Source organism: Lepidothrix coronata, unplaced genomic scaffold (assembly GCF_001604755.1).
Source record: "Lepidothrix coronata isolate B3197 unplaced genomic scaffold, Lepidothrix_coronata-1.0 Scaffold86, whole genome shotgun sequence".
NCBI classification, from domain to species: domain Eukaryota; kingdom Metazoa; phylum Chordata; class Aves; order Passeriformes; family Pipridae; genus Lepidothrix; species Lepidothrix coronata.
In genome coordinates this window covers 465,965-492,942 of record NW_016690266.1, presented here as the reverse complement: position 1 = coordinate 492,942, position 26,978 = coordinate 465,965, and the positions used below count along the sequence as shown (strand labels likewise).

Here is a 26,978-nt window from a genome sequence, read left to right as displayed (position 1 = left end):
TTTGGGATTCCCCCCTATGTTTCAGTCCCATTAAATAGGGCAGAACTGGGCATCATCTCTTACTGTACTTGGGGACAGATGGAATAAGAATAGGGGAAAATAATTTTTCTTCCATTAGGTGGACCATCCCTGTCACTTGTTAATTTTCTATTAATAGCAATGATCCCTTTCCAAGCTTAATTTCCAGCTACTTTAAGAAAATAATACCATCCAGTACCACAAAAAAAGAATAAAGGAAAATTCCATGGCTTGATTGTTTATTGGTGTTTTCTGAAGAATTACGACCAACTTTGCATCTTTCATAAGCCAAATGAATTTTAATGTACTAACCTCCAGGACACATTTATTTGTTAGGACTCTGAGAGCAGCAAGTGTTATGTGGAGACAGTGCCATCCTGTATTTTGCTAGATGGCACTGTGAGGGCAAGCTTATAAATCAGTGCCTAGAGCCTGGTTTTCAGTTCTTCTTTCAGATATAATCACAATAAATACATTAATAGGCATTATAAACATTTATTCATCTCCCACTGTTATGCAGTGCCCTAGTGGGGCACAGTGCTTTAAGTGGAAAATAGCCAGCTAGGTGCAAATGGGGGGTGGAATTCAAGCTGGAATTTGGCTGGAATACCAGGTTTAATGCCTGTAGCATTATGAAAGCCTGTGTGGTTTTAACAACCTCAGGCAGCCAGGACCTCTTTTTCACATTTCAGACAACTGCTCTCCAGTACCTTGTCCTTGAGCAGCACAGCAGGTGTGGCTCTCCAGTGACTTACACCTTCAACTTTAACATCAACCAACACCTCTGAGGTCTCAGCTCCTTGCAGCTGTAGCCTGACCATGCAGAGCATGAGCAGGTTCACCTGTAGGAGCTGGTTTACTGAGGGCAAGCTTTGGTGTACTTGGCAGAGAGCATTCAGAGAGGGCTTATCTCTGCACTGTGCAATTGCAGCAGGGGGTAGACGTGCATCTTTCTAACCCACTGCAACAATCAAAACATCAATACATTCTGTCCTCATTTCTGTGCTGAAAGCAGAGCAGTTTCCAGAAGAAACACCTTATGCCTGGAAGGAATAAGAAAATGAGGAAAGCACTTATAAACGTATAGTGATGATCTTTTTTTTTTTTAAAGAAAAAAAGGTAAATTTAGTTGCATTCAAAAATTCTGCCTGATCAATAATTGAAAAAGGCAAAATCCTACTGTTGCCACAATTGACAGCTTGATTATTGTCTCTTTTTCAAGGTTCTAAAAAGTATCTTAGCAAGGTAGGGGTGTAGAAACATAAATTATTAAGGTGCCACCTATAGCTCTCAATAATTCCCCATCAAAGAAATGTCAAAGCTTAAAAAATATTGCATTTTCTCCCCAAAATGTAAACTAACTCCACAGAACTGTGCTGAACTTATGTCAAGGAAATAATCATGTATCAGTGTGTCAGGGTTGACAGAGAACCTGTCAGCAGCCTGGCAATTAGTGACGAGGAATTTAAACAACTTTTAGGAAATATTTACTGTAATGCTGGATGGAATAAACGTAATGCAGCCCAGACCAAAGGTCACCAATCAAAATGTGTATAGTGTCACCGATAGCATGTCACAGCATGCACAGTGTCTTCAGTGTCACCAATAAGAGTGTGTGTAGTGTCTTCTGTATTACCAGTTAAAGTGTATACAGTGTTTTATGCCTGAGACTTTTGACCAATTGTGTTGTGACACGACAGTGTACAAAGAGTATAAAAGAAACACTTGAGAGCAACAAACAGCTTCCTGATCACCTTACACCTGGACTACGTCTGATATCTGTGTCGCTTTGGCCGTTCCGACTTTATCAGTGACATCAGTGTCTGGGTGGACAGAGCGACACTCTGTTTGCAGAATGAGGGCTGCTGCCACAGCCCAGCCTGACCTTCCTGACTTCACCTTTCACAGTTCCACGGTGCTCTCTGAACTAGAGGTGGCCCCCTGTGCAGGCCCTTTACTCACTCATGCGTTGTTCACACTATGCTCTCAACTCACCATGGAATTCATGGCAAAGTGGTTGTGTTGGGTCTGCAGGTCAAGGGCATGTTGGTAGCTCACACCGATCTCCGTGTGACTCTGCAGGAACAACTCTTTGTTGTGGCTGATCCAGTCGAACATCTACAAGTTACATAAGACAAAGGGAAAAAAAAAAGTTAGACAAGGATGGAAACAATGAGAGACAGTGCAAAATATAAAAATCCTGTTATGTCTCATAATATATGTATATGCATATATGTATATGCTCAGAGATGTATATGCAACACAGACAAAATCACCTCATCTATGCTCCTCATTAAAATAAGCTGTTGTCGAGCAATGGAAGCATTGAAGTTATCATCATATTTCATTATTAACAGAATGATAGGCCCAGAAAAACATTCATAAAGCACGTTCCTCAGAAAGCTGATCCCATAGTCTTTTCCTATATGTAAACTATAATCAGGGATTGCTTCACTGACCAAAGTTCTAGCAGTTCATAAAGTACCTTTAATCCACAAATGGACCAAAAATTCCATAAACATTATGGATGCAATTTTCTCAACCCCCTTTCTTGTTCGTCTGTACATAAAGTTTCCAAATGTTACATTCAAATAGCCAGTTGACTTCCTACACTTATATTTCCCAGGTCTTTGCAATTCCTAAGCCATAACCTAGTCTATCTTCCACTTATTATTTTTGGGAATGAAGAGAGAAAAAGAAAAAAAATGTATTATATTAATATCTACAAATAACACACATTTCAACTTCTTCCACTTCCAAATGTATTTCCAAGCAAAATGGATTGTTCTGTACTTCAGACACAGATAGAAATATATTGAATAAAGCTGATAGAACTCACTCCTTATTTTGAAGTACATTAATGTGACATTTCAATCTGCAGCACGTTCATTCATTATAAACTGTCAAAAGTCAGGTAGGAGATAGTGCATTTATGTTTTGGTGTTTTGTGTTGTATTAGAGACTAAATGCATTGAAAGTGAGAGCCTTTAATTCTTTACTCCTGACTACAGTTCTGCAGGCAAATACAATCTCAGATTTCTTCTTTTCTGCAAATATTTTTGTTGCAGAATCCCTTCAAAGCACCTTCCCTCATCTCCATCCCAGCAAGGTAGGGGACTGTCCATTAATAAGGACTCTTTCATAATAAAAAAATAAACAAATGAAACCCTAAGTCATTAATCCCTTATAAGAAAAGAAAAGCTAATTATAGAGGCAGCAGAGCTCAGGTGAGTACAATCCTCGGTGTTAGAGAAAGTGGTTTAGGGTCAAAAGGCAGCGATGCAGCTTCTGAGTAACCACCTTACAGTCACAGAATGAGTCCAGATCCTTGCTGTAATAGTTGCATGTCCTCCAGTAAAGAGCTGGTTTGTTCCTTAGCCCTGAATAACAACTTTTGCCCTGTGACAGCTGAAGAACACTTGGAGCCCACTGCTCAGGCACGGTATGATGCTGTAGTTGCTCAGGGTCGGTGCCCCGTTCCCTGTAGAGATGGTGCTCTCGAGAGGAAAGACCCTGTATGGGGCACCTACGACTCCTGCAGTAAAAGCAACATTTCATGCTGAGCACTCCATTCAGCACTGGAGTGCACTGCTTTGTGCAGGGGATTTGCAAAGATAATATTGAATATCCCTTTCAACAGAAGGCAAATAAACATTGCAAGTGTCACTAGACACGCTACACTAACCTGGTCCCAAAAATCTGTCACATATGCCTGACTTTTTAACCTTTTATTTATGAAAATACAATTGCAGCTACAGAGTCTGCACCACCTTGTATTTTGTGTTGATGAATAATCCTAAAGGCCAATTTTGGTTCAGGTTACAAAGATGAAAGTCCAAAGTGATATCAATGACACAATTAATTTCTCATTTGTACCCATGGAGCTGATCAGGCCTATCACCATTTTTGCAGGAAATATAACTAACAACATTTTTGCAAGGATGAGGTCAAGGGTTTCAAACATTACTGCCAATTAAACAGAACAAAACAACCTAGTACGCTTGAAGAGGCATCTAAAGCTTTCTCATTGGATTCCTTTTTCTCACTTTATGAAGATTTAATAAGCAACATTAGCACAAAATAATTTGCCACACTTGCGGTCTTAGAGGAAAAAAAAAAAAGAAGAGAAAAGCCATAAAGCTAATAAAGAAAGGAAAATTCCATAACAGCAAAGTTCACATCCCAACAACAAGATTTTACTTCTCTGCTGAGAGAACAACAGAGATTTCTTGTAAGTAGATATATGTTTGATGTGAACATTTTTTAATGTTTTAAACAATCTAAAGACATTCAGGGAGAAGAAAACTGGCAGCAATCCACTAAAAATAAACAGTAAATTTAATATTTTATGCTCAGTAAAGCCGAATCAGGATCTTTTTAAGACACGTAATTTAAACAAGTAATCTATTGTTCTGTGGATAGGGAGCATTTCCTCCATCTAATCTACACACATATTGTTGGATGAGAATCCAGCTTAAGTTAAGCCATGCTTCTGCCTTTTAATATAAAATAGTAAACTATGAGGAAAAAGAAAGGAACTTTAGGAGATGATTAATCTTTTTTTGTCTTTTTTTTTAATCAACCGAAATACACAACAAGAGTTTAAAGGATGTCCTTCAAGAGTTTTGAGCAACACTGAGCAACTGACTTTGATGATGAAATCTGTACTACCTTTTAAACAATATGGTTTTTAAACTTCTATCCACAGACAATAACAGATTTTGAAAGAGACTCAATTTCAGTTTAGACTTTGCATCTTTCTATGACATTATTCATAAAAAAATATTTTGGTTTCAGCTGGCCTATGCCTGTAGCAAATTATCCCCTATCAATATGATCTGGAGTCTTGCCCTGACTCTCTCACATCTCACACAAATGCCCACAGAACGAAGAAGTTTGCATTTCATGTGGTTTGGAGCTGGGAGAAAATCAAGCAAGATGTCTCGGAACAAATGCAGAGTAAAAAAGATGCAGATTCAGTACAGTCAAAAGTAGGGTTAATGATGACTTTGCTCTGTAAAAACAGGCATTGCTCCTGAGTCTTAATGAATAACAAGCAGTATTTACAAACAGTCTTGCTTTACATAGTAGCCAGGGCTTTTCAAAATTGCAGACATGCCAACCCTAAGCAATGCAATAGTGTGTCTGAGGTACCCAAAGAAGTTCCAGATGAACTGGTACCTTGGCATAGCACAGTCCCATGCTGTGTAGAAGTGCCAACTTGACCCTCAAAACAGCACAGTCTGAGCTCAGTACTGCTTGGATTTGTATCTACACTGATTTTGTTTCCAGGGCTGGTTCCTTCAGAGACTTCTCAAGCATTTCTGCTTAATGCTTACTTAACTGTAGACATTTTCCCAAGTACCCAGAAGAGAGTACTGGGAGTCTGGCATCATGGAATACTTTGTATTTTCACCTTCCTAATCAAAGATGCGTGGAAACAGTAAGTATTACACAGTCCCACAGGTCATGAGATTTCCTTAACAATTGTGGTATTTAAATAAATAAATACCTAAAAATGGGGTCTTATTTGCTTTTGAGATCTAATGGATTGTGTTTTCAAACTCTTTTCTTTGACCACAAAGTCTAAAATGGACTTAAAAAAATTTCTCATAATAATATGACTCAAAGTTGAGGTGCTGAAAAAAACCAGATGTCAGACAACTTGTGATGCTGAGTGAAAGTTTGCAGCAGGTTTGCAGTGTGTGGCCAGGAGGTTTCAATATGAAGGTCTGTCAACATTGTCTGGCCTGGCCCACATTACTAGCAATATTTCTTGAAAGCTTTCAGGTTAAACTTGTTTTCCACATGAGAAACTCTGATGCTTCCTGTGTTCCTGAAGTGAGTGTGTTGCCTAGTTTGTTTAATTAAGCACACCATTATGGATGTGAACATGGCAATGTCCCAACAATTGCTGTTTCACTCAACCCTGCGAGGACTGCCCCAGTTTCAAGGGGCTAATCTGGGCTCCTGAAAAAACGTTCAAGATCCTTTGACAAGTTAGTTTCCCTGTCAAAGGAGTGAGTTTTTAATACAGTAAATATCAAAATTTGGCAAATGTGCTCTATGAGATCAGCTTAAACCAGATACAGTGTCTCAGCAAACTGAGATTTCCTTTGTCATTCTAACATTGCTACACAGCACTGTATCAATTGATCTCATACCATCCATGAAAAAGACTGTCTTAGCAAACCTAGCCAAGTGATTATCATAAAATTATTGGATCTTTCATTATTCCTATGACTTACTTCTTAGCTGGAGTCATGATGACTGCCAGTGACTTAATTCTTCTCGTAAGCCTTCTAATCATTCCTGCATTCATGAATTCTCACCAAACAGCAGCACAAAATAACTAAGATTGGACATTATATCACTAAAAACACATTAACCAAATGTCCTCAATGTCTCCCAGCCTAGCACTTCTCCACACTGCTGTAGATAATCTGGAGACCAGTTAAGTCATTTGGAGTTTTCCAGTAACTGAGATGCTGGGGAGAGGAGTTAAGCACACTTAAAACAGAAGATCAACTTTCAATGTGATTATCTCTTGTAGTCCCGTTTCGAACAATACATAAAGGAAATTGAATGCATATGCTGAAGAATGTTAAGCACTACATTTAATTAAGGAAATTAGACTTTTATGAGAGAGTCAGAAGAACTAAGAATGATCCAAAGGGTCTCTGCCCAGTGCTTTGAGAAGCCTGACTGTCATTAGTGATCATACATGCACCAGTAATTATTATACATGCGGTCTTGAGGCCACTTCACTTGAGATCAGGGTATCAGATCAAATCTCCAGCATCAGTCCTGCTGGCAACAATGAGTTCTTAACCTCATGTTTTGTCATCCTAGTTGATAAGTTACTAGAAAATCCAGGTTAAGCGTTAGACCAAACAGCAGGTCTCAAGCTGGTCATGAATAAGTCCTGCTGAGGGAGAATGTGACTCCATGCTTTCCCTGGATTTGTAACATCTGGCAGGCTAGCGAGTACAGGGTGAGAACAGCTGTTTGAGAACAGAGAAGAAACACGGATATGGAACAGCATGTATGCAGCCTGTGCACAGTCCAGCCCTACCTCAGATAAAATGAGATTTATAACATCATTCAGATAAAAACCTCTGCTCTCTGGCTTTTGTCAGAGCTTGCTGAGAAGCATTAGCACTGGATTCTGGAACAGTGGTGCAGAGCACCACAGGATGATGTGCCCAGCACAGAGCTGGCAGCACACCCTATGCCAAGTGTTATCGATGGGAGGATTAGAGCCTTCATGGCTTTGGCAGCCAGTGAACTGAATATATTCATTAATGAAATTGTTTATACATGCTGAAAATAATAAATCCCAAATCTATTGAACACTCTACGAGGGCTGGAATTAATTATGAACCAGCTTGTAGCAAATCATCTTCTCTGTAAGTTCTGAACCATAAATATCAAACTCATACGGTTAATTAAGGGCAGAATGATAACCATTATAACCACACCATCTCGAAGAACAATATGGGATACATATAAAGAAAAGGGTCCCAAAGGGACATACGGATCAAGTCCAATCACTGCTTTTGGCAGCTAACCACAGTATAAAATTTCCTTTCATAAAGGGATGGAGCTCCACCTGAGAACTAGTGAAGTGCTTCAGCTCAGCTCCTCCTATGAGAAGCAGTTCCAGAAACTTTCTGCTCATTACTGAACTCATCATACACTCTCTGACCTAAATAAGACTCATGTCCAGTTTATACACATTTACTCTTAGGCTAACATTTTCCTTCAAGTTAAAAAAGTTCTTCTCCCAGGTGTTTAACCTTTTCCAGTGTGGACTGGGGCAGGTTCATTGTCTCTCCTGCTGTTTGTTTTACTAGAGCCCAATGCTTTTAACTCATCTTAAGACACACAACCTCTCTGCATTTGTTCTAGTTCAGATATCTTTCAATCTCAACTAAGGTCCTAGTAGCACTTTGTGGAATGCTGATTTCTTTTTGCTGGAAATACTCCAGTTGAAATCATGTACGATAACCTTTGCTTCTGGCATCAACTTTAGAAAAGAAGATACAAAAATGAAAGAGCAACAAGTACTGGATCACCAGTACTTACCATCTTTCTCTTGGCAGCCTCCTGCGTAAATAGTATCAAAGACCAGTAGTGTTTACCGGATTTGCTCTGAAAAGAATAACTTGGGTGATGTTCCAAATAAGAGCAGGTTCAAGGGCACTTAGGAAAAATATGAGGCAGGGTCTTGAAATAAACTCCTGGTAGTCTCACATGTAATGCACCAGGCATAAATGCATTCTCCCACTATGCCTCCATATGCTGCTAACAAAGAGAAAAATATTGGTAATCTAAAAGAATGTCTTGCCAGATTAAATCCCTATTAGATTAGTGCTTTTCCGTCTCTTCCAGTTTGTGGACCCCGTACAATTGTTAAAAGCAAGTGCTATAGCAAATTGGAGTCCTCAAACCATAAATCTGCTTTATCAAATACCTTTACCAACTACTAAGTTGGCATTTAATATCCATGATCCACAGGTTGGGAAAGGCTGGAGATAAGCATACATTGCTTATTAAAGAGAGGTCCATATAAGAGTCCATGTGCATTTCAGATTTTCAAAACTGTCTGGCCAGTGTTAAACTAAGTAATCTACAACAGAAAGTGGAAAGTTCCACTCTGAGAACATCTACAGCTAAGCAAGTTCATTTTCATATGTTTCCACAATATAAACAAAATAATAACACACGTAGAACAGTAACTGCCAGAGTCCCTCTCTTGAGGTTTACAAAGTTTCCAGCTACAAGGTCTATTCCTATCTCATTAAGGGAGTTCAAGTATTCACAGCAATTCAATTAAACAAAAATGAAGACATATTTCTTACATCCTTTGCAATTGAATTTAGCCAGTATTTGAACAAAAAATAATACTGTGCAACAGATTTGTGGCACATATACCGTCTCCATTGACATGCAAGGGCCTGATCCAGGAAAGATTTGCATGTGAGCTATCTTTATAAAAGACAATCAAGAAAGTCCCTTATTGCATCCAGACTAGAATCAGAACTGCAGTTTAATTGGAACTAGTGTCTAGGTCACCTGTACATCTGGGAAAGGCCTGGGAAAGGCCAACAGAAGTGCAACATCTCCATGAAGGAGCACATGAGAAATGCCAACAGCCTGAAGAATCGGGACATTTACCCAGAAAACAGAAAAATCCCTACTCCTAAGCTCTGAGCTAAATTCAGTGGAACAGAGGGCTGATTCTGGCTGTCCAGACTAGCTGGGCAAGAAGCCAGAAGGGGGCAAGAAACCAGAAACAAAGACCCAGCAGGTAGAACAGGGGCCCTCAGTAATCAGAGCCTGTCCCACAGCCCCTGAGAGCTTATAGTAACCAGGTTTAAACAACAGATCATCACACAAGTTCTGGTAGCCAAACAAGTCCAAGCTTCCTGACTATGAAATCAATCAGCAGGTCAGGATCAGGTTCAGTGAGGGTAACCAGGCTCAGACACAGCCCTGTGACCACAGCACAGGTCCACAAGGATGAGGAAGGTCCCAGGTCATGCCACAAAAGCAGCTGATTGTTCAGTGTCTGGCACAGCAGAGCTCATGGCCTGGCAGGGCAGGGCTGTGGAAAAGTTGGAGGTGAGGTTGGTCAGGGCCATCAATGTCCATCAGTGCCCACAGGGCCCTGACACTGGGCTGGGTATGTGAAGGGTCACCAGGCAGCAGTGTAATGGCCCCAGAATAAATTTTGTACTTAAAGAAAACTTTGATGGCACATTTAATTTTTTTCATGAATCAACAAATTTGATGAAAACTGCTTCAACAGAAAAAAAAGCCCCAATCTGCTGTAATTCCTGTCGCCACTCTATAAATACAGCCTTAATGAAATCAAATTACTTGTAGCTTTAAAATAGAACTCGGCATACATCTAAATGCTTTGCTAAGCCAGGGCCTAAATACAATGTTGTGTTTGTTTTTGTGTTTGTCTCTTGTTTACAGATGGTGATGGACAAGGCAATACTTCTGCCAGATCTTTCCCTTTCACATGTGTTCAGAGCGGTCCACAGCCAGGATAAATTGATGCCGTTCCAACAAGGCCAATTTACACCAGCTGAAGATTCAGACCCACAGCTGTATTTGTGTAACCTCAATGCTGCATGAACACAGTTTTTCCATTATAAATATCTGTGTATACGATTCACAGAGTACAGTAAGTTTAAGCTTCAGCACATTAAATTATTCCAGACAATGGGCCCAACTGTCAACCCACTAGAAAATTAGCTAGATGTGTGACGTGACAAATAGCTTTGTATTTATATCAGAGCACCATTTCCAACATATTCACACTGAATGTTCCTACTAAATGCCAGAGTAAGAGATCTGTGTATTTTTTTTCCTGACAGATATCAAGCCACAGCCATGCACAAAGCATGTGATTCCTATAATGTTGAACAAAGAAGCAAGAATTTTATTGTTGAAGATGGGAGAAAATTACAGCTCCCAAACAGATAAATATGACTAATGATATCTGGGTGTATTTTATATGTCTGTGTTGTTTGCTTGCTTTTTGAAATATTGCACTGTTCCACCACACCTAATAACATCAAGCACTCAGGCATTCCTGGAAAGGATTTTCTGTTCCTTAAAACGGAAATGGCCTGTCCTGGGCACAGATCATCTACAGAGAACTTCTTACTGTCTAAGTGCAAATTAATTCATTGGCTGAACACAAATTGTAATACTAAAAGATATAAACAGACAACAGTCTCGTGAATGCAAACCACAGTGTAAATTATGAAAACATCACAGTGGGTTCCCAGATGAGGGATCTTCTCAGTTTTCAGAAGAAATTTTCATTTGGTTGTAAAACGCCATAGAAGTTTGGTGACTTTATTATAGACCCTGGTTCTATTCCTGGCTGAATGTGTGACATTCCTGTCATTCCAAATAGCTGCCAAGAAAAACAAAAACTGCCAGATGGGTGTTTACTGTTTTGTACCAGAATCATGGCATTTCCGCTAGCAAACCTATCTATGTCTGAGACCCAAGGATACAGCTGTGGTGTAATCACAGGTTTAAAATCCTGACATGTCATGGCACTTTGTGGCTGGAGCTGAGATCTCTGCACAGATGGAAAGCAGAGGATATCAGCTTTCTGCTGGCTTTTGGGGGGCCCAGCCCTCCTACCCCTGTGCACCGGCTGTTTCCCATCCCATGAATCAACCGGTTCAATCATAGAATCATAGAATCAGCTGGGTTGGAAGGGACCTCTGAGATCATCAAGTCCAACCCTTGGTCCATTACCATTGTGGTTACTAGGCCATGGCACTAAGTGCCACATCCAGTCTCATCTTAAAAACCTCCAGGGATGGAGAATCCACCACTTCCCTGGGCAGCCCATTCCAATGCCTGATGACCCTCTCTGTAAAGAATTTCTTCCTAATATCTAACCTAAACCTCCCCTGGCACAGCTTAAGACCATGCCCTCTTGTCTTACTGATAGCTGCCTGGGAGAAGAGACCATCCTCCACCTGGCTACAACCTCCTTTCAGGTAGTTGTAGAGAGTGATGAGGTCTCCCCTGAGCTTCCTCTTCTCCAGGCTAAACAACCCCAGCTCCCTCAGCCACTCCTCATAGGACTTGTGCTCGAGTCCCTTCACCAGCCTTGTTGCGCTTCTCTGGACCTGCTCCAGGACCTCAATATCCTTCCTGAACTGAGGGGCCCAGAACTCGACACCGTACTCAAGGTGTGGCCTCACCAGTGCTGAGTACAGGGGAAGAATCTCTTCCCTGGACCTGTTGGCCACACTGTTCCTGATACAGGCCAGGATGGCATTGGCCTTATTGGCTGCCTGAACTGGCTCATGTTCAGCCAGCTCATGTTCAGCTTCCAGTCAATCCAAACTCCCAGGTCCCTTTCTGCCTGGCCACTCTCCAGCCACTCTGTGTCCAGCCTGTAGCGCTCCATGGGGTTGTTGTGGCCAAAGCGCACTCGGCCTTGTTGAACCTCATCCCATAGGAATCAGCCCAACTCTCCAGTCTGTCCAGGTCCCTCTGCAGACCCTCATGCCTTCCAGCTGATTGACACTCCCCTCCAGCTTGGTGTCATCTGCAAATTTACTAATGGTACACTCAATCCTCTCATCTAAATCATCAATAAAGATATTAAACAGAGCTGGGTCCAACACTGATCCTTGGGGGACACCACTGGTGACCGGCCACCAGCTGGACGCAGTACCGTTCACCACCACTCTCTGGGCCCGGCCCAATGTTTTCCTCAATGCTGGCAAAGCTGCAGAGCTGGGACAGCAGTGTCCTCATCTGGTGCGGGGGCACAGGTGGCTCCACAGGTGGCACTGGGTCTCGCTGCCCTCTCAGCATCCCCCTGGATTTCATGAGGTGGCCTCTCCTCCCAGTGGGGAGAACCACCACACGCCAGAGCCTGACCATGGTGCCAAAACACCCATCAGCCAGAGAACACCTGGATACAAGGTGCTAGGGAAATAAAATGATGGCTGCTGAGGGCTGGAGACACTCTGTGGGGTCTCACCTGGGGGACAGTGAGTGGCTCATGCCAGGGCAGGGACTGTAAGGAACAGCAGATGAAAAGATGTAAGAATCAGAGAATAGCTGTAACAGCAGCAGAAAGAAATTTACACAGATATTATCCCTGCCCCATCATCCCACCAAAAAAGTTTTGATGGACTGGGTATAAACCAAGACAAAATTAAGGGAAATTGAATTTGGGGAAGAGTAGGTGTTTATGGCATTGCATCCTGGTTTTTCCTTTTAACACCCAAATTAAGAGCAGACATTTGTGTTCATTAGCAATAAATTGAGCAAAATTCCTCAACTCAAGACTGTTTCCTTTATGACACCTCTTCAGCACCTGTGTAGGACACAGGGCATCCAGGACTTTGATGCCAAATAATACAGAGGGGCCTTACAAGACACGAAGATTGAAGGCAATATTTCTGAATTAGTTTCCATCATGATATGTGCATGATATGTAAGATGCAAAGACAGAATGATGTGATTTAAAATGACACTGATACTTCTGGAAGTGATCCACAGACCATGCTCCGGGTTTCTCCTCTTAAAAAACCCTCACCAACTCCTGGGGAGGCAACCTCTCAGCTGCACACCCACCTTTATCTGTTCCCTATAAATAGATATGAAGCATAATTTAAGATACACTTTTAAAATCCCAAGCTCTGCCAAGTGTGGGCCATTGAAAGCATTTCAGCCAGGCCAGGAAGACATTAATTTAGAAATAATCACACAGCTACATCTGAAAGATGCTGCACAGTAAGTCTGTGAACCTCATGCACAGTTTAATTACATTATTTCCTGACAGCTAGTCTCGTATCACCTAACCTTCTTGAAGATAAAGCAATAAATTAAAAAAAGCAGCTTTCTTCTCTTTTTCTGTATGTGCTGGCCTCTCTCTTTTTTTCTAGAAGTGTGGGCTTTGTTGCCCTTTAGAGCATTTGGGTCTTCTAGTCTTCATTAGATAAAACAGAACTTCATGCTTAAAATATGCTATAATCATCCTTAAAAGTGAGGTTTAGGTCTGTGTTCAGATGCCAAAACAGATTCTTGTGCCATACTGATCAGGAGAGCATTCCTGTGCCTCCCAGCGGTGCCAAGTTGGAGATGCTGAAGCGGTCTTGAAATGCTCCCTATCAAAACTGGCAAGCAAAAGAAAGAGGAAATTTCTGCAAATGCAAAAATACTCCACCAGAACATACTGCCTTCAATTATTTTTGGACCCATTTTAATGTTCATGGAGGAAGCAAGAGGAATAGTAACTGCGTATCCAGTGTCGGCAGCAGGAAACTACAAATAGCAGAGCACACCATGTTCCAGCTCCAGCAGCGGCGGAGCCGTTTCCTTACAGTCAGCAGTGGATGGGCTGTGAGGCGGCTGCTGCCAGAGCCTGGAAACATAAAGCAGGAACTACGCCATCCCTCGGATAATGTTCTGCCCTCTTACACTGAAAGGTCAGGAGTGTGTTGGATGATCCAGTGTAAATGGGATAGAAGGTGTCCCCTGGTGCTGTAACTGTGCTACAGGGCATGCTTAGCATGAAGGAAATGCGCAAGGCTTCCTCATCCCGAGCTGCAGCAGCGGAGAGAGGCATTGTTATTGCTTTTACATTCCCATTGAAAAGACCAGGTTCAATTCCAAGTGCTGTGGAGGCAACATATTTAGCTGCCAGTAAAAATAATAAAAAAAACAAAACAAAACAAAAACAAACCACCACATTTGGCAGCGCAGAACAGGGCAGAATGAATTTAGAAAGAAAGAAGGAAAGCACTAAGATATCTATATTACACATCAGATTGGGGCTCCTACTGCAGGACAGGCTTTCTCTGTGACAGGAGGCAAGGCAGTTAACCCCTGTGGTTTTTAATTCCCGATTTTTAGCTTTGAACTTTGCATCCTTTGTACTTCCATTTTGCTGCTCCAAAGCCAGTCCAGATCAACAGAAATCAGTGTCTGGCAGATGACTGCCCTTCATGATGGACAGCTGTCCACATCTGAAAAATCAGTACAAATGCCTTCAGAAGATTCTTAATGTGCTTTGCTTCTGGAGTCTGAACTCAGGTCATGGAAATGTGAAGGGAGGAAGTTTGTACCCTCAGAGCTGTCAAACCAGCAACTGACTCATTGCAGGAGAAACAGAAATGTCAGTGGTAGGCTCCAAAAGGGGTCCTGCCCCCTTCACCACAGGGAAAGAAATGATGGTTGCAGCAATGGTAGGTGACATTCACCACTAGAATAACAGCCATAAGGAAGAGGATTTCTGATATATATTTACCCTGTTCCCTGTATTGCTCTGCTCAGCAGGCAAGGCAATCCCACACTTCCTCAAACCAGATGGCAAAACAGGGTTTGTAGCTGCTTTCAGTTGTAGGAGCAGCACAAAGCAGTTGGTATGTACTTGTGAATTTGTCCTGTGGTTGTTAGCTTTGTCCCCAAGCATTCTACTGATGGATGGAAAGGCAGAAAAGCAAACGTTCACAATGCTATCGGCACACAGGGAAAGACCCCCTGTGGTCTTGACTGATAAATAGGAAAGCAGCAGAATACAAGCTTGACACAGTGAAAGCTTCTTTGGAATATCATTAATAATGAAGACTTTTTGCTTTTACAGTCCAATTAGCAGAACTGAGCTCTGTTTGTGCTTTAAGGAAAGTTGAAAACTTCTATAATTATCTCCTGATCTTGCAAAAATCTGTGTGTTTTTTTTTTCCTACAGGTATTAAGAACAGGATCTTATTAAGTGTGACTAGCAGTGGTCAAAATAATGAACACTTCCCACAGAGCCCACCATGATTACTTCCCGCTCCAGCAGCTCTTCACTCTAGATTGGGGACAACAAATTGTGGATGGCATTAACAACCTGTCAGAAGCTGATTTCATATTAAACAGAGCAGATGTCAGCTCACTGCATCTTTAATTCAGAGCTACAGCCTGCAAAGACTGGAAGTCCCGACATGCAGGTTCCTGAACTGAGAGATATGGGCTATGCAGGATTCATCTTCCTCTTAAAGGTGAAGGATTTTTCAAATCATTTATCCTTGTAGATGCTGGAGAGGATTTACCTCCACAGTTCCCCAATGATTCTTTTGTGTCCATGACTAGGTGAGGGAAATTGCAGATTTGACACAGTTTAGTTGCCACTCTGAGAGCCTTCCAAAATGAAGGTGCTGATCCCACTATGAAATCTCTTTAGCACATGACATGTATGCTCATAGCATCAAAAGGAACTGCCAACACACACTGTGCACAACCACCCTGGTTATAACATTTTTTCTGCTTCTAGGCCAACTTTGTTCTTTTATTTGTTTTATTAAAAAAAAAAATTAAATTCTGAGAGCCAGTAAACCCAGTAATTTGGGAAATCCATGAGCCAAAGCCCTGTTACACTACCACAGAGCTTCATAAAAAAAAATCAGTAAAGATGTATTCAGAGCATCATACTGTCTAGTCTGCTGCACTGAACACCTCATAGGTGCTTACCCATGACAGAGAGCACCAATGTACTTCAAGACAAAGCAGGAGCAGCACTCAGTAGCAAGAATTCAATTATTTTAAAATGCAGGAAGGAAAAAGAAAAAGAAACACAACAAAGAACACATTTGAATAAACACTGAAAATTAATGAAAACCTGTTACAATAGAGTTATTGCTACATGCTTTCAATTCTCACCTGTTTTTTAGAACCTTCTTTGTTTTAAGATGTGTGAAGTAATTAAGTAAAAGTGATTAGTGCTGGCATACATTCATTTGAGGAAATAAACAGATTTTTAGAAATGAATATACAGTTTCCCTCTTTGATATGAACTTCCCGTGTTGATCCTTTGTGCTTGATTGGTGCTATCAGAAAAGTCTTGCTCAAAACAGCTGAAGTGAAGCCGAATATTTGCAGTATCGTATTAAAGCAACCCAAACCATGTGTGCATATATATCTGTATTCAGTAGGAATGTTTCCATACCCTTACATCTCCAAGGGCATTCTACAACTGAAAATATGCACTTCTTTGCTTGAAACAACCAATACCACAGTCAAGTTCAGGGCCTTATTATGCTACATGCCATATAAACAAGCACTTAAGTATTGTTTATACACCCAGCTCAGTCTCAATTTAAGCCTCCTTTACATATCACCTATATAATAATTTTTCTAACATTTTAAGATCTGATATTGTAAGACAGTGTCTGCCAATTCAACAATTTAGGAACCTATCTGCACCTATTTTCTGTGGTCTGCCTGGTACTGGAAATTCTGTGTCAGGGCAAACACTTCATGTTGAACATGAGGCCTATCCTCTCCTCTGCTTTAGTTTTAGAGTGGGCTTAAGTACAAAGGATGGGACAAGATGATCTTCTATTCACATGGCAGCTTATTTAAGCTGCTAGCTGACTTTCCTTCACAACATTGGCATCCCAAGTCTGATTTTATGAACAGTTGTCTAGTGAGAATCTCTATAGCAAAAAAAAAGGTACCATATGGTAAGGGAAACTTCAGATTATAAAAGAAAGCATTTTTCACTGGCAATATGAGGGAGAAGATGCCAGGTTTGGAAACAAGGTTTCCAGAGAGAACAGACACTATGTGCTCTGTTCAAGAGTCCATAGCATGAGAAGAGACAAAGATGCCAAGGCAATTTAAAATACTTAGACTAAATGTTCCTCTTGAGCAACATCTATTCCAAATCCACAAATGTAGAGATCTGTATATTCCTTCTCTATGATAAAAACGAGAACCAATTGTGTCAAGAACACTTTCAAAGCTTGTTGTTCTTATATTGGGAGTATTTCAAGCGCTGGAAAATCAGGCTGCCCATGATGTTGCAAATGTGTACTAACACAACTGGAATACTGGAGGGGGAGGCACCAACATGGACAGACAAAAACATGGTCTTACTACCATAAGCAGGTGGCAGTGGCTAATCCTGCCACCAGCAGGGCTGGAGCCACAGTCAGAAACTTTTACCAGAGCATGATACACTTTCTGGCTCAGTCAGTGCCTGTCAGAGGGAGCTCTTACAGACACCATGAGTCCTTCACTGATTTCAGTAGAAGCTGAGACTCTCTCTGTTGTACAGGACCAGGTCTCTGTCTTCTTAGCAGACAACTCAGGGAGACCTCAAGCAACAAAATGCAATCAGATCAGGGATACAGTTAAAACTGGCCTAAAACTGAGTGTTTTCACCCAATGAAGAGGGAAGCAGATACTTTGGTCTGAGAGGGGTAGGTACCAACAACAAATTGGTCCTCTCAGAATGCCTTTTCTGAGACCATGGGTAAGAGATTTAATTTATGCTCAATGGTAAATTCTTGGTCACTCTTCTCATAAAGCCCTCTGCAAACACATGCCTGTTCACAAACACAGACTGCCAGTTCAGTGCCTTTCCCAGACAGTATCTATACCCCAAGGCCCTGTCCTTTCTCTGCACAGACATTTGGAATGGGCTAAGGATAAAAGAAACATGCTTAAATGAGCCTCACTTGGACCCTCAGTCAAATGTCTGTGCAGAAGGCACTAAGCTCATTGACTCCTTTTATTGCAGAAGTCTTACAGAGCTTACCCCAGGTCTAACAACACCCCCCGTGCTCAAAATCTCCAGGAAAGCTCCTTACTGTGACGCTCACTTACTGTGCTGTTGTGATATCCATGGTGTAAGTACTTACATAGAAAATCCAGGGCATGCTGAGTTCTGCACACCAGTGTGGTATTCACGTAACTTAAATGAAATCTAAATCCTATACAAAAATCCATGCCTAATCCATGATTATTATGCCTGTATGATTATTACTGTTAACTGTTAAATACCATTCATTCAGTAACAAATCCTTTCACAGTGAAACAGCACCCAGGGCAAATGTACTTCTCCTTGACGCAAGGCACTAAGGATGTGCTCTCATTCTTAATCTTGATTCTGGTTCTGTCCCCTCTTAATATGCTTCCTGCCTCCTCCCCAGTCCTAATTAACCACCTCCCCAGAACTCATTCATTTTGTATTCATTTCACATATGACAGCTCCCTCTGTCAGCTTCTCAGTACTCTCCTCGTTGGCTTCCCACTCTCCTTCCCTGGGACACATCCCTCTTACAGTAATTTCTAAGCCAATAATTCACATGAAATCTTGGAGGCAATTGTATATCTGGCGCATAGCACAGATCAAAGAAACCGAGTGCTTCCTGCAGTGAAATAAGAGAAGAGAAATTGTCCTTCACTGAGTGGATTTTATCTGGGACAGAGGAGTCTGTCCCAGGTGCTGTGCCTGTTGACATTATCTGGACCCTTAAGGGTTAATAGGACACTGCAAACAGAAAAACTCTATTGTTTGCTTATGTATCACTTCGAGGGTCTCTTGATACTCCTAAAGGAAAAAAAAATTGAGGTAATGGGAAATGTAGAAGAAAGTGAAGATGTTGCTAAAAAGATAATCTTTTTAGTCTTTCTTGTGCTGCTTTTCCAGAAATCGTCAGCTAAGACCCATTTCTATGAAATGCTTCCCCACATATCACTTGACTAAAGGAGCAGTTACAATTGCTCCACTTAATGGACTGTAATAAAATAAACTGCCTTCTATTAGCAAGAAGGATCACACAATCAGATTTGTAATGCATTTTATTACAGAACATACAGCATCAGAATTTTTAAGTGCAGTAGAGGGGAAGAAATGTATGAAACAGTTAAAGTGAGTATCATACAGACACAAATATACTGATAGTTTTCCTTCTCTCAAACATCAAGATATCAGTGTTTCTTTCTTAAAGCCATCTTTTCTCACCTAAACCACACCATAAATTTCCACATTTTACATCCTATTATCCATCAAAGCCATCTTGCATCTTTTTACACGAAGAGTAGCTTGCAGAGCATTCCTTCCTTCTGAGGAACACGAACCTTTGGCAGGTGTAATACTTCAGTAACAACATGAGCATGGTTCAAACACTCAGATTATATACTTCTCAGATACTCTTCTCCCTCCACTGACTTTGCTGTGGAGGTAGAGCTTCTCTGTATTTTTCTAGACTAAATCTGTCTGGTCTTAAGTGACATTCTAAACGAGGAACTCCTAAATTTTCTCTAGCACTTCAGGGTGGGTATATTGTTAGTTAATGGCTATCTTGTGCTTCTGCTGAAAATCAGTAGAAGTCTTCCCAATACTTTCATGGGGGATTGGAATGGGATAGTGGACAGGAATCTAGTATAGATGACATATCTGTGATTTTCCTCCTTGAGAAACCAAATGCCAAATTATTTATTTCACTACATTGGTGCCGAGTTTAATAGCACTTATCCAGTAAAATAACATATCAGTTCCTTATTTAAGGAAATCTGACTGAGGAAGAGGCCTGAAGCAGGTGTGAGAAAGGAGGGACACAGTGTGTGCTGTTCAGTGCCATGGTCTCACTGCCCACACTTGCAAAGGGAGCAGGATGCAGGAGAATTGCTGCAACTGGTACTGCACCCTATTTCCCCCTCAATCATTTTGCTTATAGCCCCCTCCAAACTTGTCTTCTGTCTATGAACTTTGCATTGTTAATCTCCAGTCACTCTTGTGCTCACTGCCCAATCACTCACACTCCCATCACTGTTGTGCTTGCTGCCATTCCAGCTGGTCACATCACCTGGGAACTGGGAGCAACAGCTGCTGTGGGGTATGAGCTGCAAGCCGTTTTCACTTCCCACTCCCTCTCACTGCAGCCACCTGCAGAGCAGCAGCACCACAGCAGCCCCCAGCAGCCAGCACAGCTTCCCAGAGCCTGCTCCACAGGGAAAATCACCGGCAGAGCTGTGTTTTTTCAAAGGGAAGCTTTGGTGTACATGAGGCAGTTGGTTTTGACTGCAAGCCTGCTGCTTCACTGCTCCTTGAAGACTAGATGTGGCCTGTGGTTTGCCACTAGACTGTCTACAAAGCTGGCCTGATCCAAATAAAATGTTTCTCCCACCACAAACTTCCAGTGAAATTCACTTGTGGCATTTTCTAACTACCATTGCCATCTTTGGGAGTTAGCTTTTGTGTAGTGGATGGGAAGTCAGGAAGCAGAAGGGGAGGTGAGGACACAGAGAACGTGCAAAGCCCCCTCTGCCTCCTGCTGGGGCTGACCCCAGTGGTGTTAGAGCAGCCTCCTCTTTGCTCTGCTGTGACAAGTTTACAGTGGAGACTCTCAGTTCAGTCCAGCTGGTGACTGTACTGTTTATACTTAATGTGGACATTGCTGATTACATCATGATAGCTGTTTTTCATTCACATACGTGCCAGGGTAGTAAAATTGATATGGAATCAACCCAGAATGATGTGGAAATTCCTACAAAAAGTCAAATTGGGTGCCAGTTACAAATGATTTCCAGAAAAGCTGGAAAGTACAGCGTGTAAGGATATTTTTTTGTCTTTTTTTGGTATTTATTCAAGTGCAAAACATGTGGACTCTTGCCTGAATTAGTATCCCTGTCCAGATTTCAACCAACCAATTATCATTTCTCAGATAGTTCTAATAGTTGGATCTACGCAGATCGTGTTTTTTTTGTTTCAAACAATATTCAGTTTAGACTGGGCTACATTTTTTAAAGTTACTGGTGACTAAAAATATTTTCCCTGTTACCCAGTAAAAACATAGTGAAGCCTCAGTTCTAGTTTCAAAATTATATGTATGTACATACGTATTTCTATATTAGTTGGTGAGGAATAAATTTGTTGAACAGAGCTATGCCAGCAGCTGAAATGTGTTATTTATCAGCAGATCATTACAGTCAGCACTGCACAGCATGTGAACTTCCTCACACCCCTCTGCCAAAGCTCCCCATGTGGCTGACCTGCCTGCTGACTTGAGCTTCAAGGAGCTTCCAGTCTCCATCTGGGGATTCAAGCTCACTGCACTGCTTCTGCCTATGTGAGAGCTCCACTTCTCCCCTCCCTTGGCCCCAGTACAGGAAAATAAAATCCTAAAGGCCTGACTTAAAGACAAAGTTTCTCCATAGACAGCTTTGCTCTCATTCACTGATCTGAGTGGGAGAAACCCAGGCAGTGACTGCCACCCATTCCACTTATTTGCCAATAATAGGAGTTGTTCAGCACACAACTCTACAGACTTCTCTAAGTTGTATGATTTGTGTGTCAAGGCAATGACTGCCATTTCTAAATGTTCCAACAGAGGGGATCTATAGGAGGAAAAAACCTGAATTGATTTGCTTGGAACATTTGGGGTGTTTTAATACTAAAGGGTTCAAAAATTAACCTACCTTAAAATACTCTGTGTTTTTAGTTCTTGTGTCCCTTTTTTTTTTTTCTATCCCAGTTTTGAGAACTTTTCAGGCAATGAGGACACCTGAAATTTTTGAAATCAGAGATGTCAAGAAAATGGAAAGTCCTTGTTCGTTTTCTCCTTATTAGAACAGGTTTCCTGAAATATCATCCAATGAGTATACAGAGATATTTAAAAAAAAAAAAAAAAACAATCTAAAACCTTGTTTATATTCAGAATTTTATGTTGGAATTTGAGCTTTCACAGGGTATTAGAGTTGTCATTTGGTTAGAACTAAATGACATATCCAGGTTAGATGGAAAGAGCTGCACCTCTCCCTGGGAGATGAAGAGTATCCTGGCTCTGCTACCACACCTACATGTAGAGCGTAAAGTGCAACTGAGCAAATGGACGTACTTGGAAACTCTAAAATTCAGTACACAGACACGCTGGTGGCTATTTCCACACTGGAGACAGTGCTCAGACTTGATTTAGCTCTGAACATTTTATGAAACAAGTACTTTCCAGTCTGAGATGATCAGACTACTTCAAAGAGACCTGCAAAAGGCAGCTACATGGAAAAGGCACATCAATATTTTACATCGGTCTACGCGTGTGAAATGTGAAGTTAAAGGGTCTGCAACTTTTCCTGGAAGAGTTTAGGGACTCTCCAACTGGGGAGGTTAAAAGGACAGATTTGAAAGTATAAAACAACAAAATATTTTTTATTCTTCAGGAAAATGTAGCAGTCAAGGAAAGGCAAGCAGAGAGAAGCCAAATGAAGACTGTGTGTTTAGTTAATGTGAGGTAGATGAATAAGAGACACCAAGAATACCAGAATGCCAGTTTTGTCAAACAGGAGTCACTCAAGACGGACAGTGTTACAAAGGCAGGAATCACATTCTCACTGCTTCTTCCTTCACCTCAAAGGTTTCACCTTTTTGTTGACTTGCTTAACCCTTACACTTAACAACCTCAGAATAACATGTGCAAAGATTGCAGCTGTCACACTGCCAGACTTACATCACACCACCCTTTTATTCCTGTTCAGGAGGTAAAAGGGAAACATACTGGAGATTTCCTTCAACACGACAGAACAGTGCTTGGCAACAAGAACTTCTCGGACATTGACTTGATCTGAGAGGCTTTCAGCTTATAACTTTATTCATCACAACAACTTCCTAAATATTAATAATTTACTAATAATATTAGTGAATCACAATCATAAATTTAAAAATTATGTTAGTAAGTAGCAGTCATCTGAATAATCCCAAAGAAACTGAAAATCCAAACTAGACCACTGAAATACAACCAGTGCTGGGAAGCACAGAATTGAGTGATCTCCTTACAGCACCTGACACACAAGGAAAAGGGAGAAGAAGAAACTGGAGCATTTGGAATTAAAATTCTGCCCTTATACATTCTTGAGTGATGCTGCAGTGACTTTTATTTTGGAGGGGTTCATCTGAATTCAAGGTTTTCCCAACAGGAGGATTGATTATACAATGATGGAGCCTTTTCAGTCTTAACATGTCTTAGAGATATTTAGTACATGCATTGAAAAACAATGTCACGTGTGTTGCTCAGCACTACTGAAGATTATGTTTGTTTCAGCAATGTGCTTTTCCCTGATGTTTTAAAATAATACTAACTTGTAGCTGATTAAAAAACCCATCTTCAGTGAGATCCCCCTGGGTCTGTCCAGGCAGACACACTAGTGAAACAACTGGATAATACATTAAGAAGAGAAGATTCACAGATTGGTGTTTTTGATGGATGTACAGACTAGATAAACACGGGTCTGAGAGCTTAGTACCTTCCACTGAGAATACCCTACCTCTCTGGCCTAGAATTTTAAATGTGCAGGAAAGACTTCTCACAAAATCACCTAAGAAAGTGTCAAGCATTCCTGCATTAAGAAAGCCAAGACTCTGGCACAACACAATTTTCTAAAGTAAATTCCCAAAACCTGTACTTGCATGTGCTTCCAGAGGCAAACAGACAAAAACTTTGAGTAGTAAGGAGCACACATTACCGTGTATTAGTGAAATTTGTACATGCTGCTGTTTGTGAGACTTGGTTTGGGAACTCTGGCTGGTTTTTAGCCAGCCTTTTCAACAAACATGACAAGCTGCTATGCTTTGCTTGCAGGGGACTTCCTTATCTAATACAGGTTCCTGAATTAGTATCTTCTGAAGAGGCAGGAAATGAGGATGTGATAGTGTACACCTGTGTAACTATAGCTTCCTAAGTCCCTGTTACTTACCTGTACTTTTGCTGCTCTACATACTTTTGTATATTGTATTGCATTTCAAGACACACTACATGTATTCAGGCTGACACACTACATTGCAAACATCTAGGAAACATGAAGCTGTGATGAAATCTCTATGGAATACTTTATTGTTAAATATTTCTCAAATAAGGTCTTGTGCTGGTGAACAGGAACAGGGCACTGACTCAGTGTCAGGTATGAATTCAAAAGCCATCCTTATGTGCTTTAAAATGCAAAACAGCCACACTGGGCTTTGCATGTTGCTGTTACTTCAGAATACTTTCTCTTGGAGTGTTCATATGTTTAACCTAAACATAGACTCAGATCTGTTCTGTGGGAACTGAGTGGCCACGGCCTTGGTACAAAGCCATTACTAAAGATTTTACCCATTTAAAATCTTGTTGGGATTTCCTAGGAACGGGAAACTGAAAATGTTCTTTGAGGTAACAATTAGGAAGATTTAAACTGCAAATTTCCCATAGACTCCAAGAAGTGCAAACAATAATCATAGTGAACCAAACCCTAAAATCATTCTTCTTTAGGTGCTGTGACAAGTAGATAAATATATTCATAAGCTTTGTAAAAGAAACTTGAAAAAAAGCCCAATTCTCGTGCTAATGTCTACTAAATATACTCATTGTGACACAGAAAATCAGATTAACTTTCACCAAAAGTCACAGAGACAAGCTACTCTTGGATATCATTATGTCTGCTATATCCAACAATTAGCTCAATGAATCTGGTTTACGAGTCACACAAAGTACATCTGCTGACAACATGAGATTTACACCTGGGATGAACACCTCATGTTGCCACTTATAGAAAAAATGGTCACAGTGTCCTTGCAATTGTGTCTTGTTTAAAGTATGAAAGGAAAAGATTGTTCCCTACCTTCTCAGCATCTTGCTCAAAAAGCCGGAGTTGAAAGCACTGGTCCAGTTTCAGCTTGCGGACATGCCACATCTGATGTAAGTGTTGCCGGGTGGAATGCAGCTTGTCTAAAAGGCTGGTGATCTTTGGCACAAGACTTTGAAAATCCGCACTTCCAGGAATGCAGTTCCTACCAGAAAAACCATCGCTGGATCTTATGCACTGTAATAACCTCTGACCCTCACGATCCAGTTCTTCCACGGGAGCTTTAATCACTTTTTTCTTCAGCTGTGTGTGCTCATCAATCAGCCTTCTTGAGCCCTCAACATCAACTGGGAACTCCTTCCTAGCCAACATTTCCTGGAGATCCTCCAGCCTTGATAATAAATGGATAGCACTGTTGAAGAATTCTTCCAATGAGACACGCAACTCTATCCATTCATCGTGGTTGTAATCCAAGGACCCTTCAAACTCATCCGTCAGTTGAGAAGGATCCACAAGTTTTGCCAGGCCTTCAACAGACACCATACTCGTCTAAGGAAGGGAAAAGGACAGCATTTGAATCAGTGACCATCTAATCAGAAACAACAGTGCAATCCATAAAGCGATGCATGGTGCATGAAGTGATTATTTTCCTCATCAGTACATAATTGAAGGAACATTGTAAAACACATTGAGGACTATGTTTAATTTTGATGAATTAACTGGATAGGAAACTTTGCTATTAATGGTATTGATTTACTTATTTATTAAAAGACATTATATCTACTGAAATAATGTCTACCTTTTTCAGCTGGCTTGACTATCAAAAACAAATAATGAGAATGCTTCTGCTACAGATTACATCAACGCAGCTGGACACTGAAGACATCTTACTGAAGCTTTTGGATATCTGGACATGGTTGTTCACTGAACAGGTATATGGTGTTACAGGGATTCTGCTACTTGTGTTACACCCCAGCCAGTGGCTATACAGAAGCAAATATTTTAGGCATATGAACTGAAGCAGGTATTGCAACACAACGTGTTGAGTTTTTTCTTCCAGATTATTCCAGTTGGCTTCAGCCATGGGCAGATCTCTTCCATATTAACAATTCCTAATGTAATTAAGCCAAAATCAATGTGAAAGTGAAATGTCATTGGAGTTTTAACAACTAGAATTTATTGCCCATAGAAAGTACTGCTCACAAATCACACACAGTCAATGAGAGATGGTTTCAATTCATTCAAACTCAGTAACTGGTGATAGAGAAAAGCACTGGGTGTCTGGAAAGCAGATTACAGTTTAAGGATGCAACAACTGATAGCTGTTCCCATTTATTCTAGACAAATTATTCTTTTTCTGAAATACAAGCTTAGGGTTTCATATGTAACTAGAGATTTGCAGTGCTGTCATGTTAACACTCAAATTGGCAGTCCTTAAAGGCCTGTGATGTTCATCAGTGACTGCATATCTACCCCCTAAAGATCAGGCCTCTAAAGACTGTAAGGATTTGTGCTCTTCAGAAGTGGAGGAACCCAGTAGTCACAGCAATCTTATAAAAGTCATCTACAAAGAAAAACACCTGAAGTCTTGATCATTTTCCTGAATTATGTCCAAAAGAGCAGGCTGACCACTGGTTTAAATTTAATAATAAGCCTTTTCTTCCAATTTGTATCTATCTAAAAATATCAGGCATTCTGGAACTTATTAAAATGGGATTGTACTGAACTTATGCTCAGGAGAAAGATTATTTTAAAACTTTCTTGCATTATTCCTTGCTTTGGGGAAAGGGGAAGACAGTGGGAAGAGCCAACAAACAATGGGAAGGTAAGTATGTAGCTTCAGAAGTTTTTCAAATTTTTAAATCTCTTGACCTGGACAATGACCTCTTGAAGATAATTCAATTTAACAGTTTAACTGCCTGTCAGGAAAATACTTCTGCTCATGGTTAACACTTGGGAATCCCCCTGCAGTGTGTCAAGCTAATGGAAGCACTGGTCTAATCATGGACAAAATTTGACATGAGATAGCAGAAAGGATTTTCATTTCACAAATTCTGCAGAAATTTCCTTTATTC

The 26,978-nt window shown here is 40.9% G+C and overlaps 1 protein-coding gene across 14 annotated transcripts in view; it reads right to left on the bottom strand.

Annotated features, from left to right (window-relative positions):
• Nucleotides 1–26,978, bottom strand: part of KALRN (kalirin, RhoGEF kinase) — a 515,157-nt gene that overhangs the window by 284,103 nt on the left and 204,076 nt on the right. For all 14 annotated transcript variants that reach the window (XR_001875782.1, XR_001875783.1, XM_017820865.1 and 11 more), the window contains exons 5-6: nucleotides 24,940–25,452; nucleotides 2,014–2,136 (exon numbers count right to left, since the gene is read on the bottom strand). Coding sequence is in view for 12 of the 14 variants with exons in the window: in XM_017820865.1 (XP_017676354.1) it covers nucleotides 2,014–2,136; nucleotides 24,940–25,452 (636 nt within the window). In the remaining 2 variants the exon portion in view is untranslated. The remainder of the gene's footprint in view (nucleotides 1–2,013; nucleotides 2,137–24,939; nucleotides 25,453–26,978) is intronic.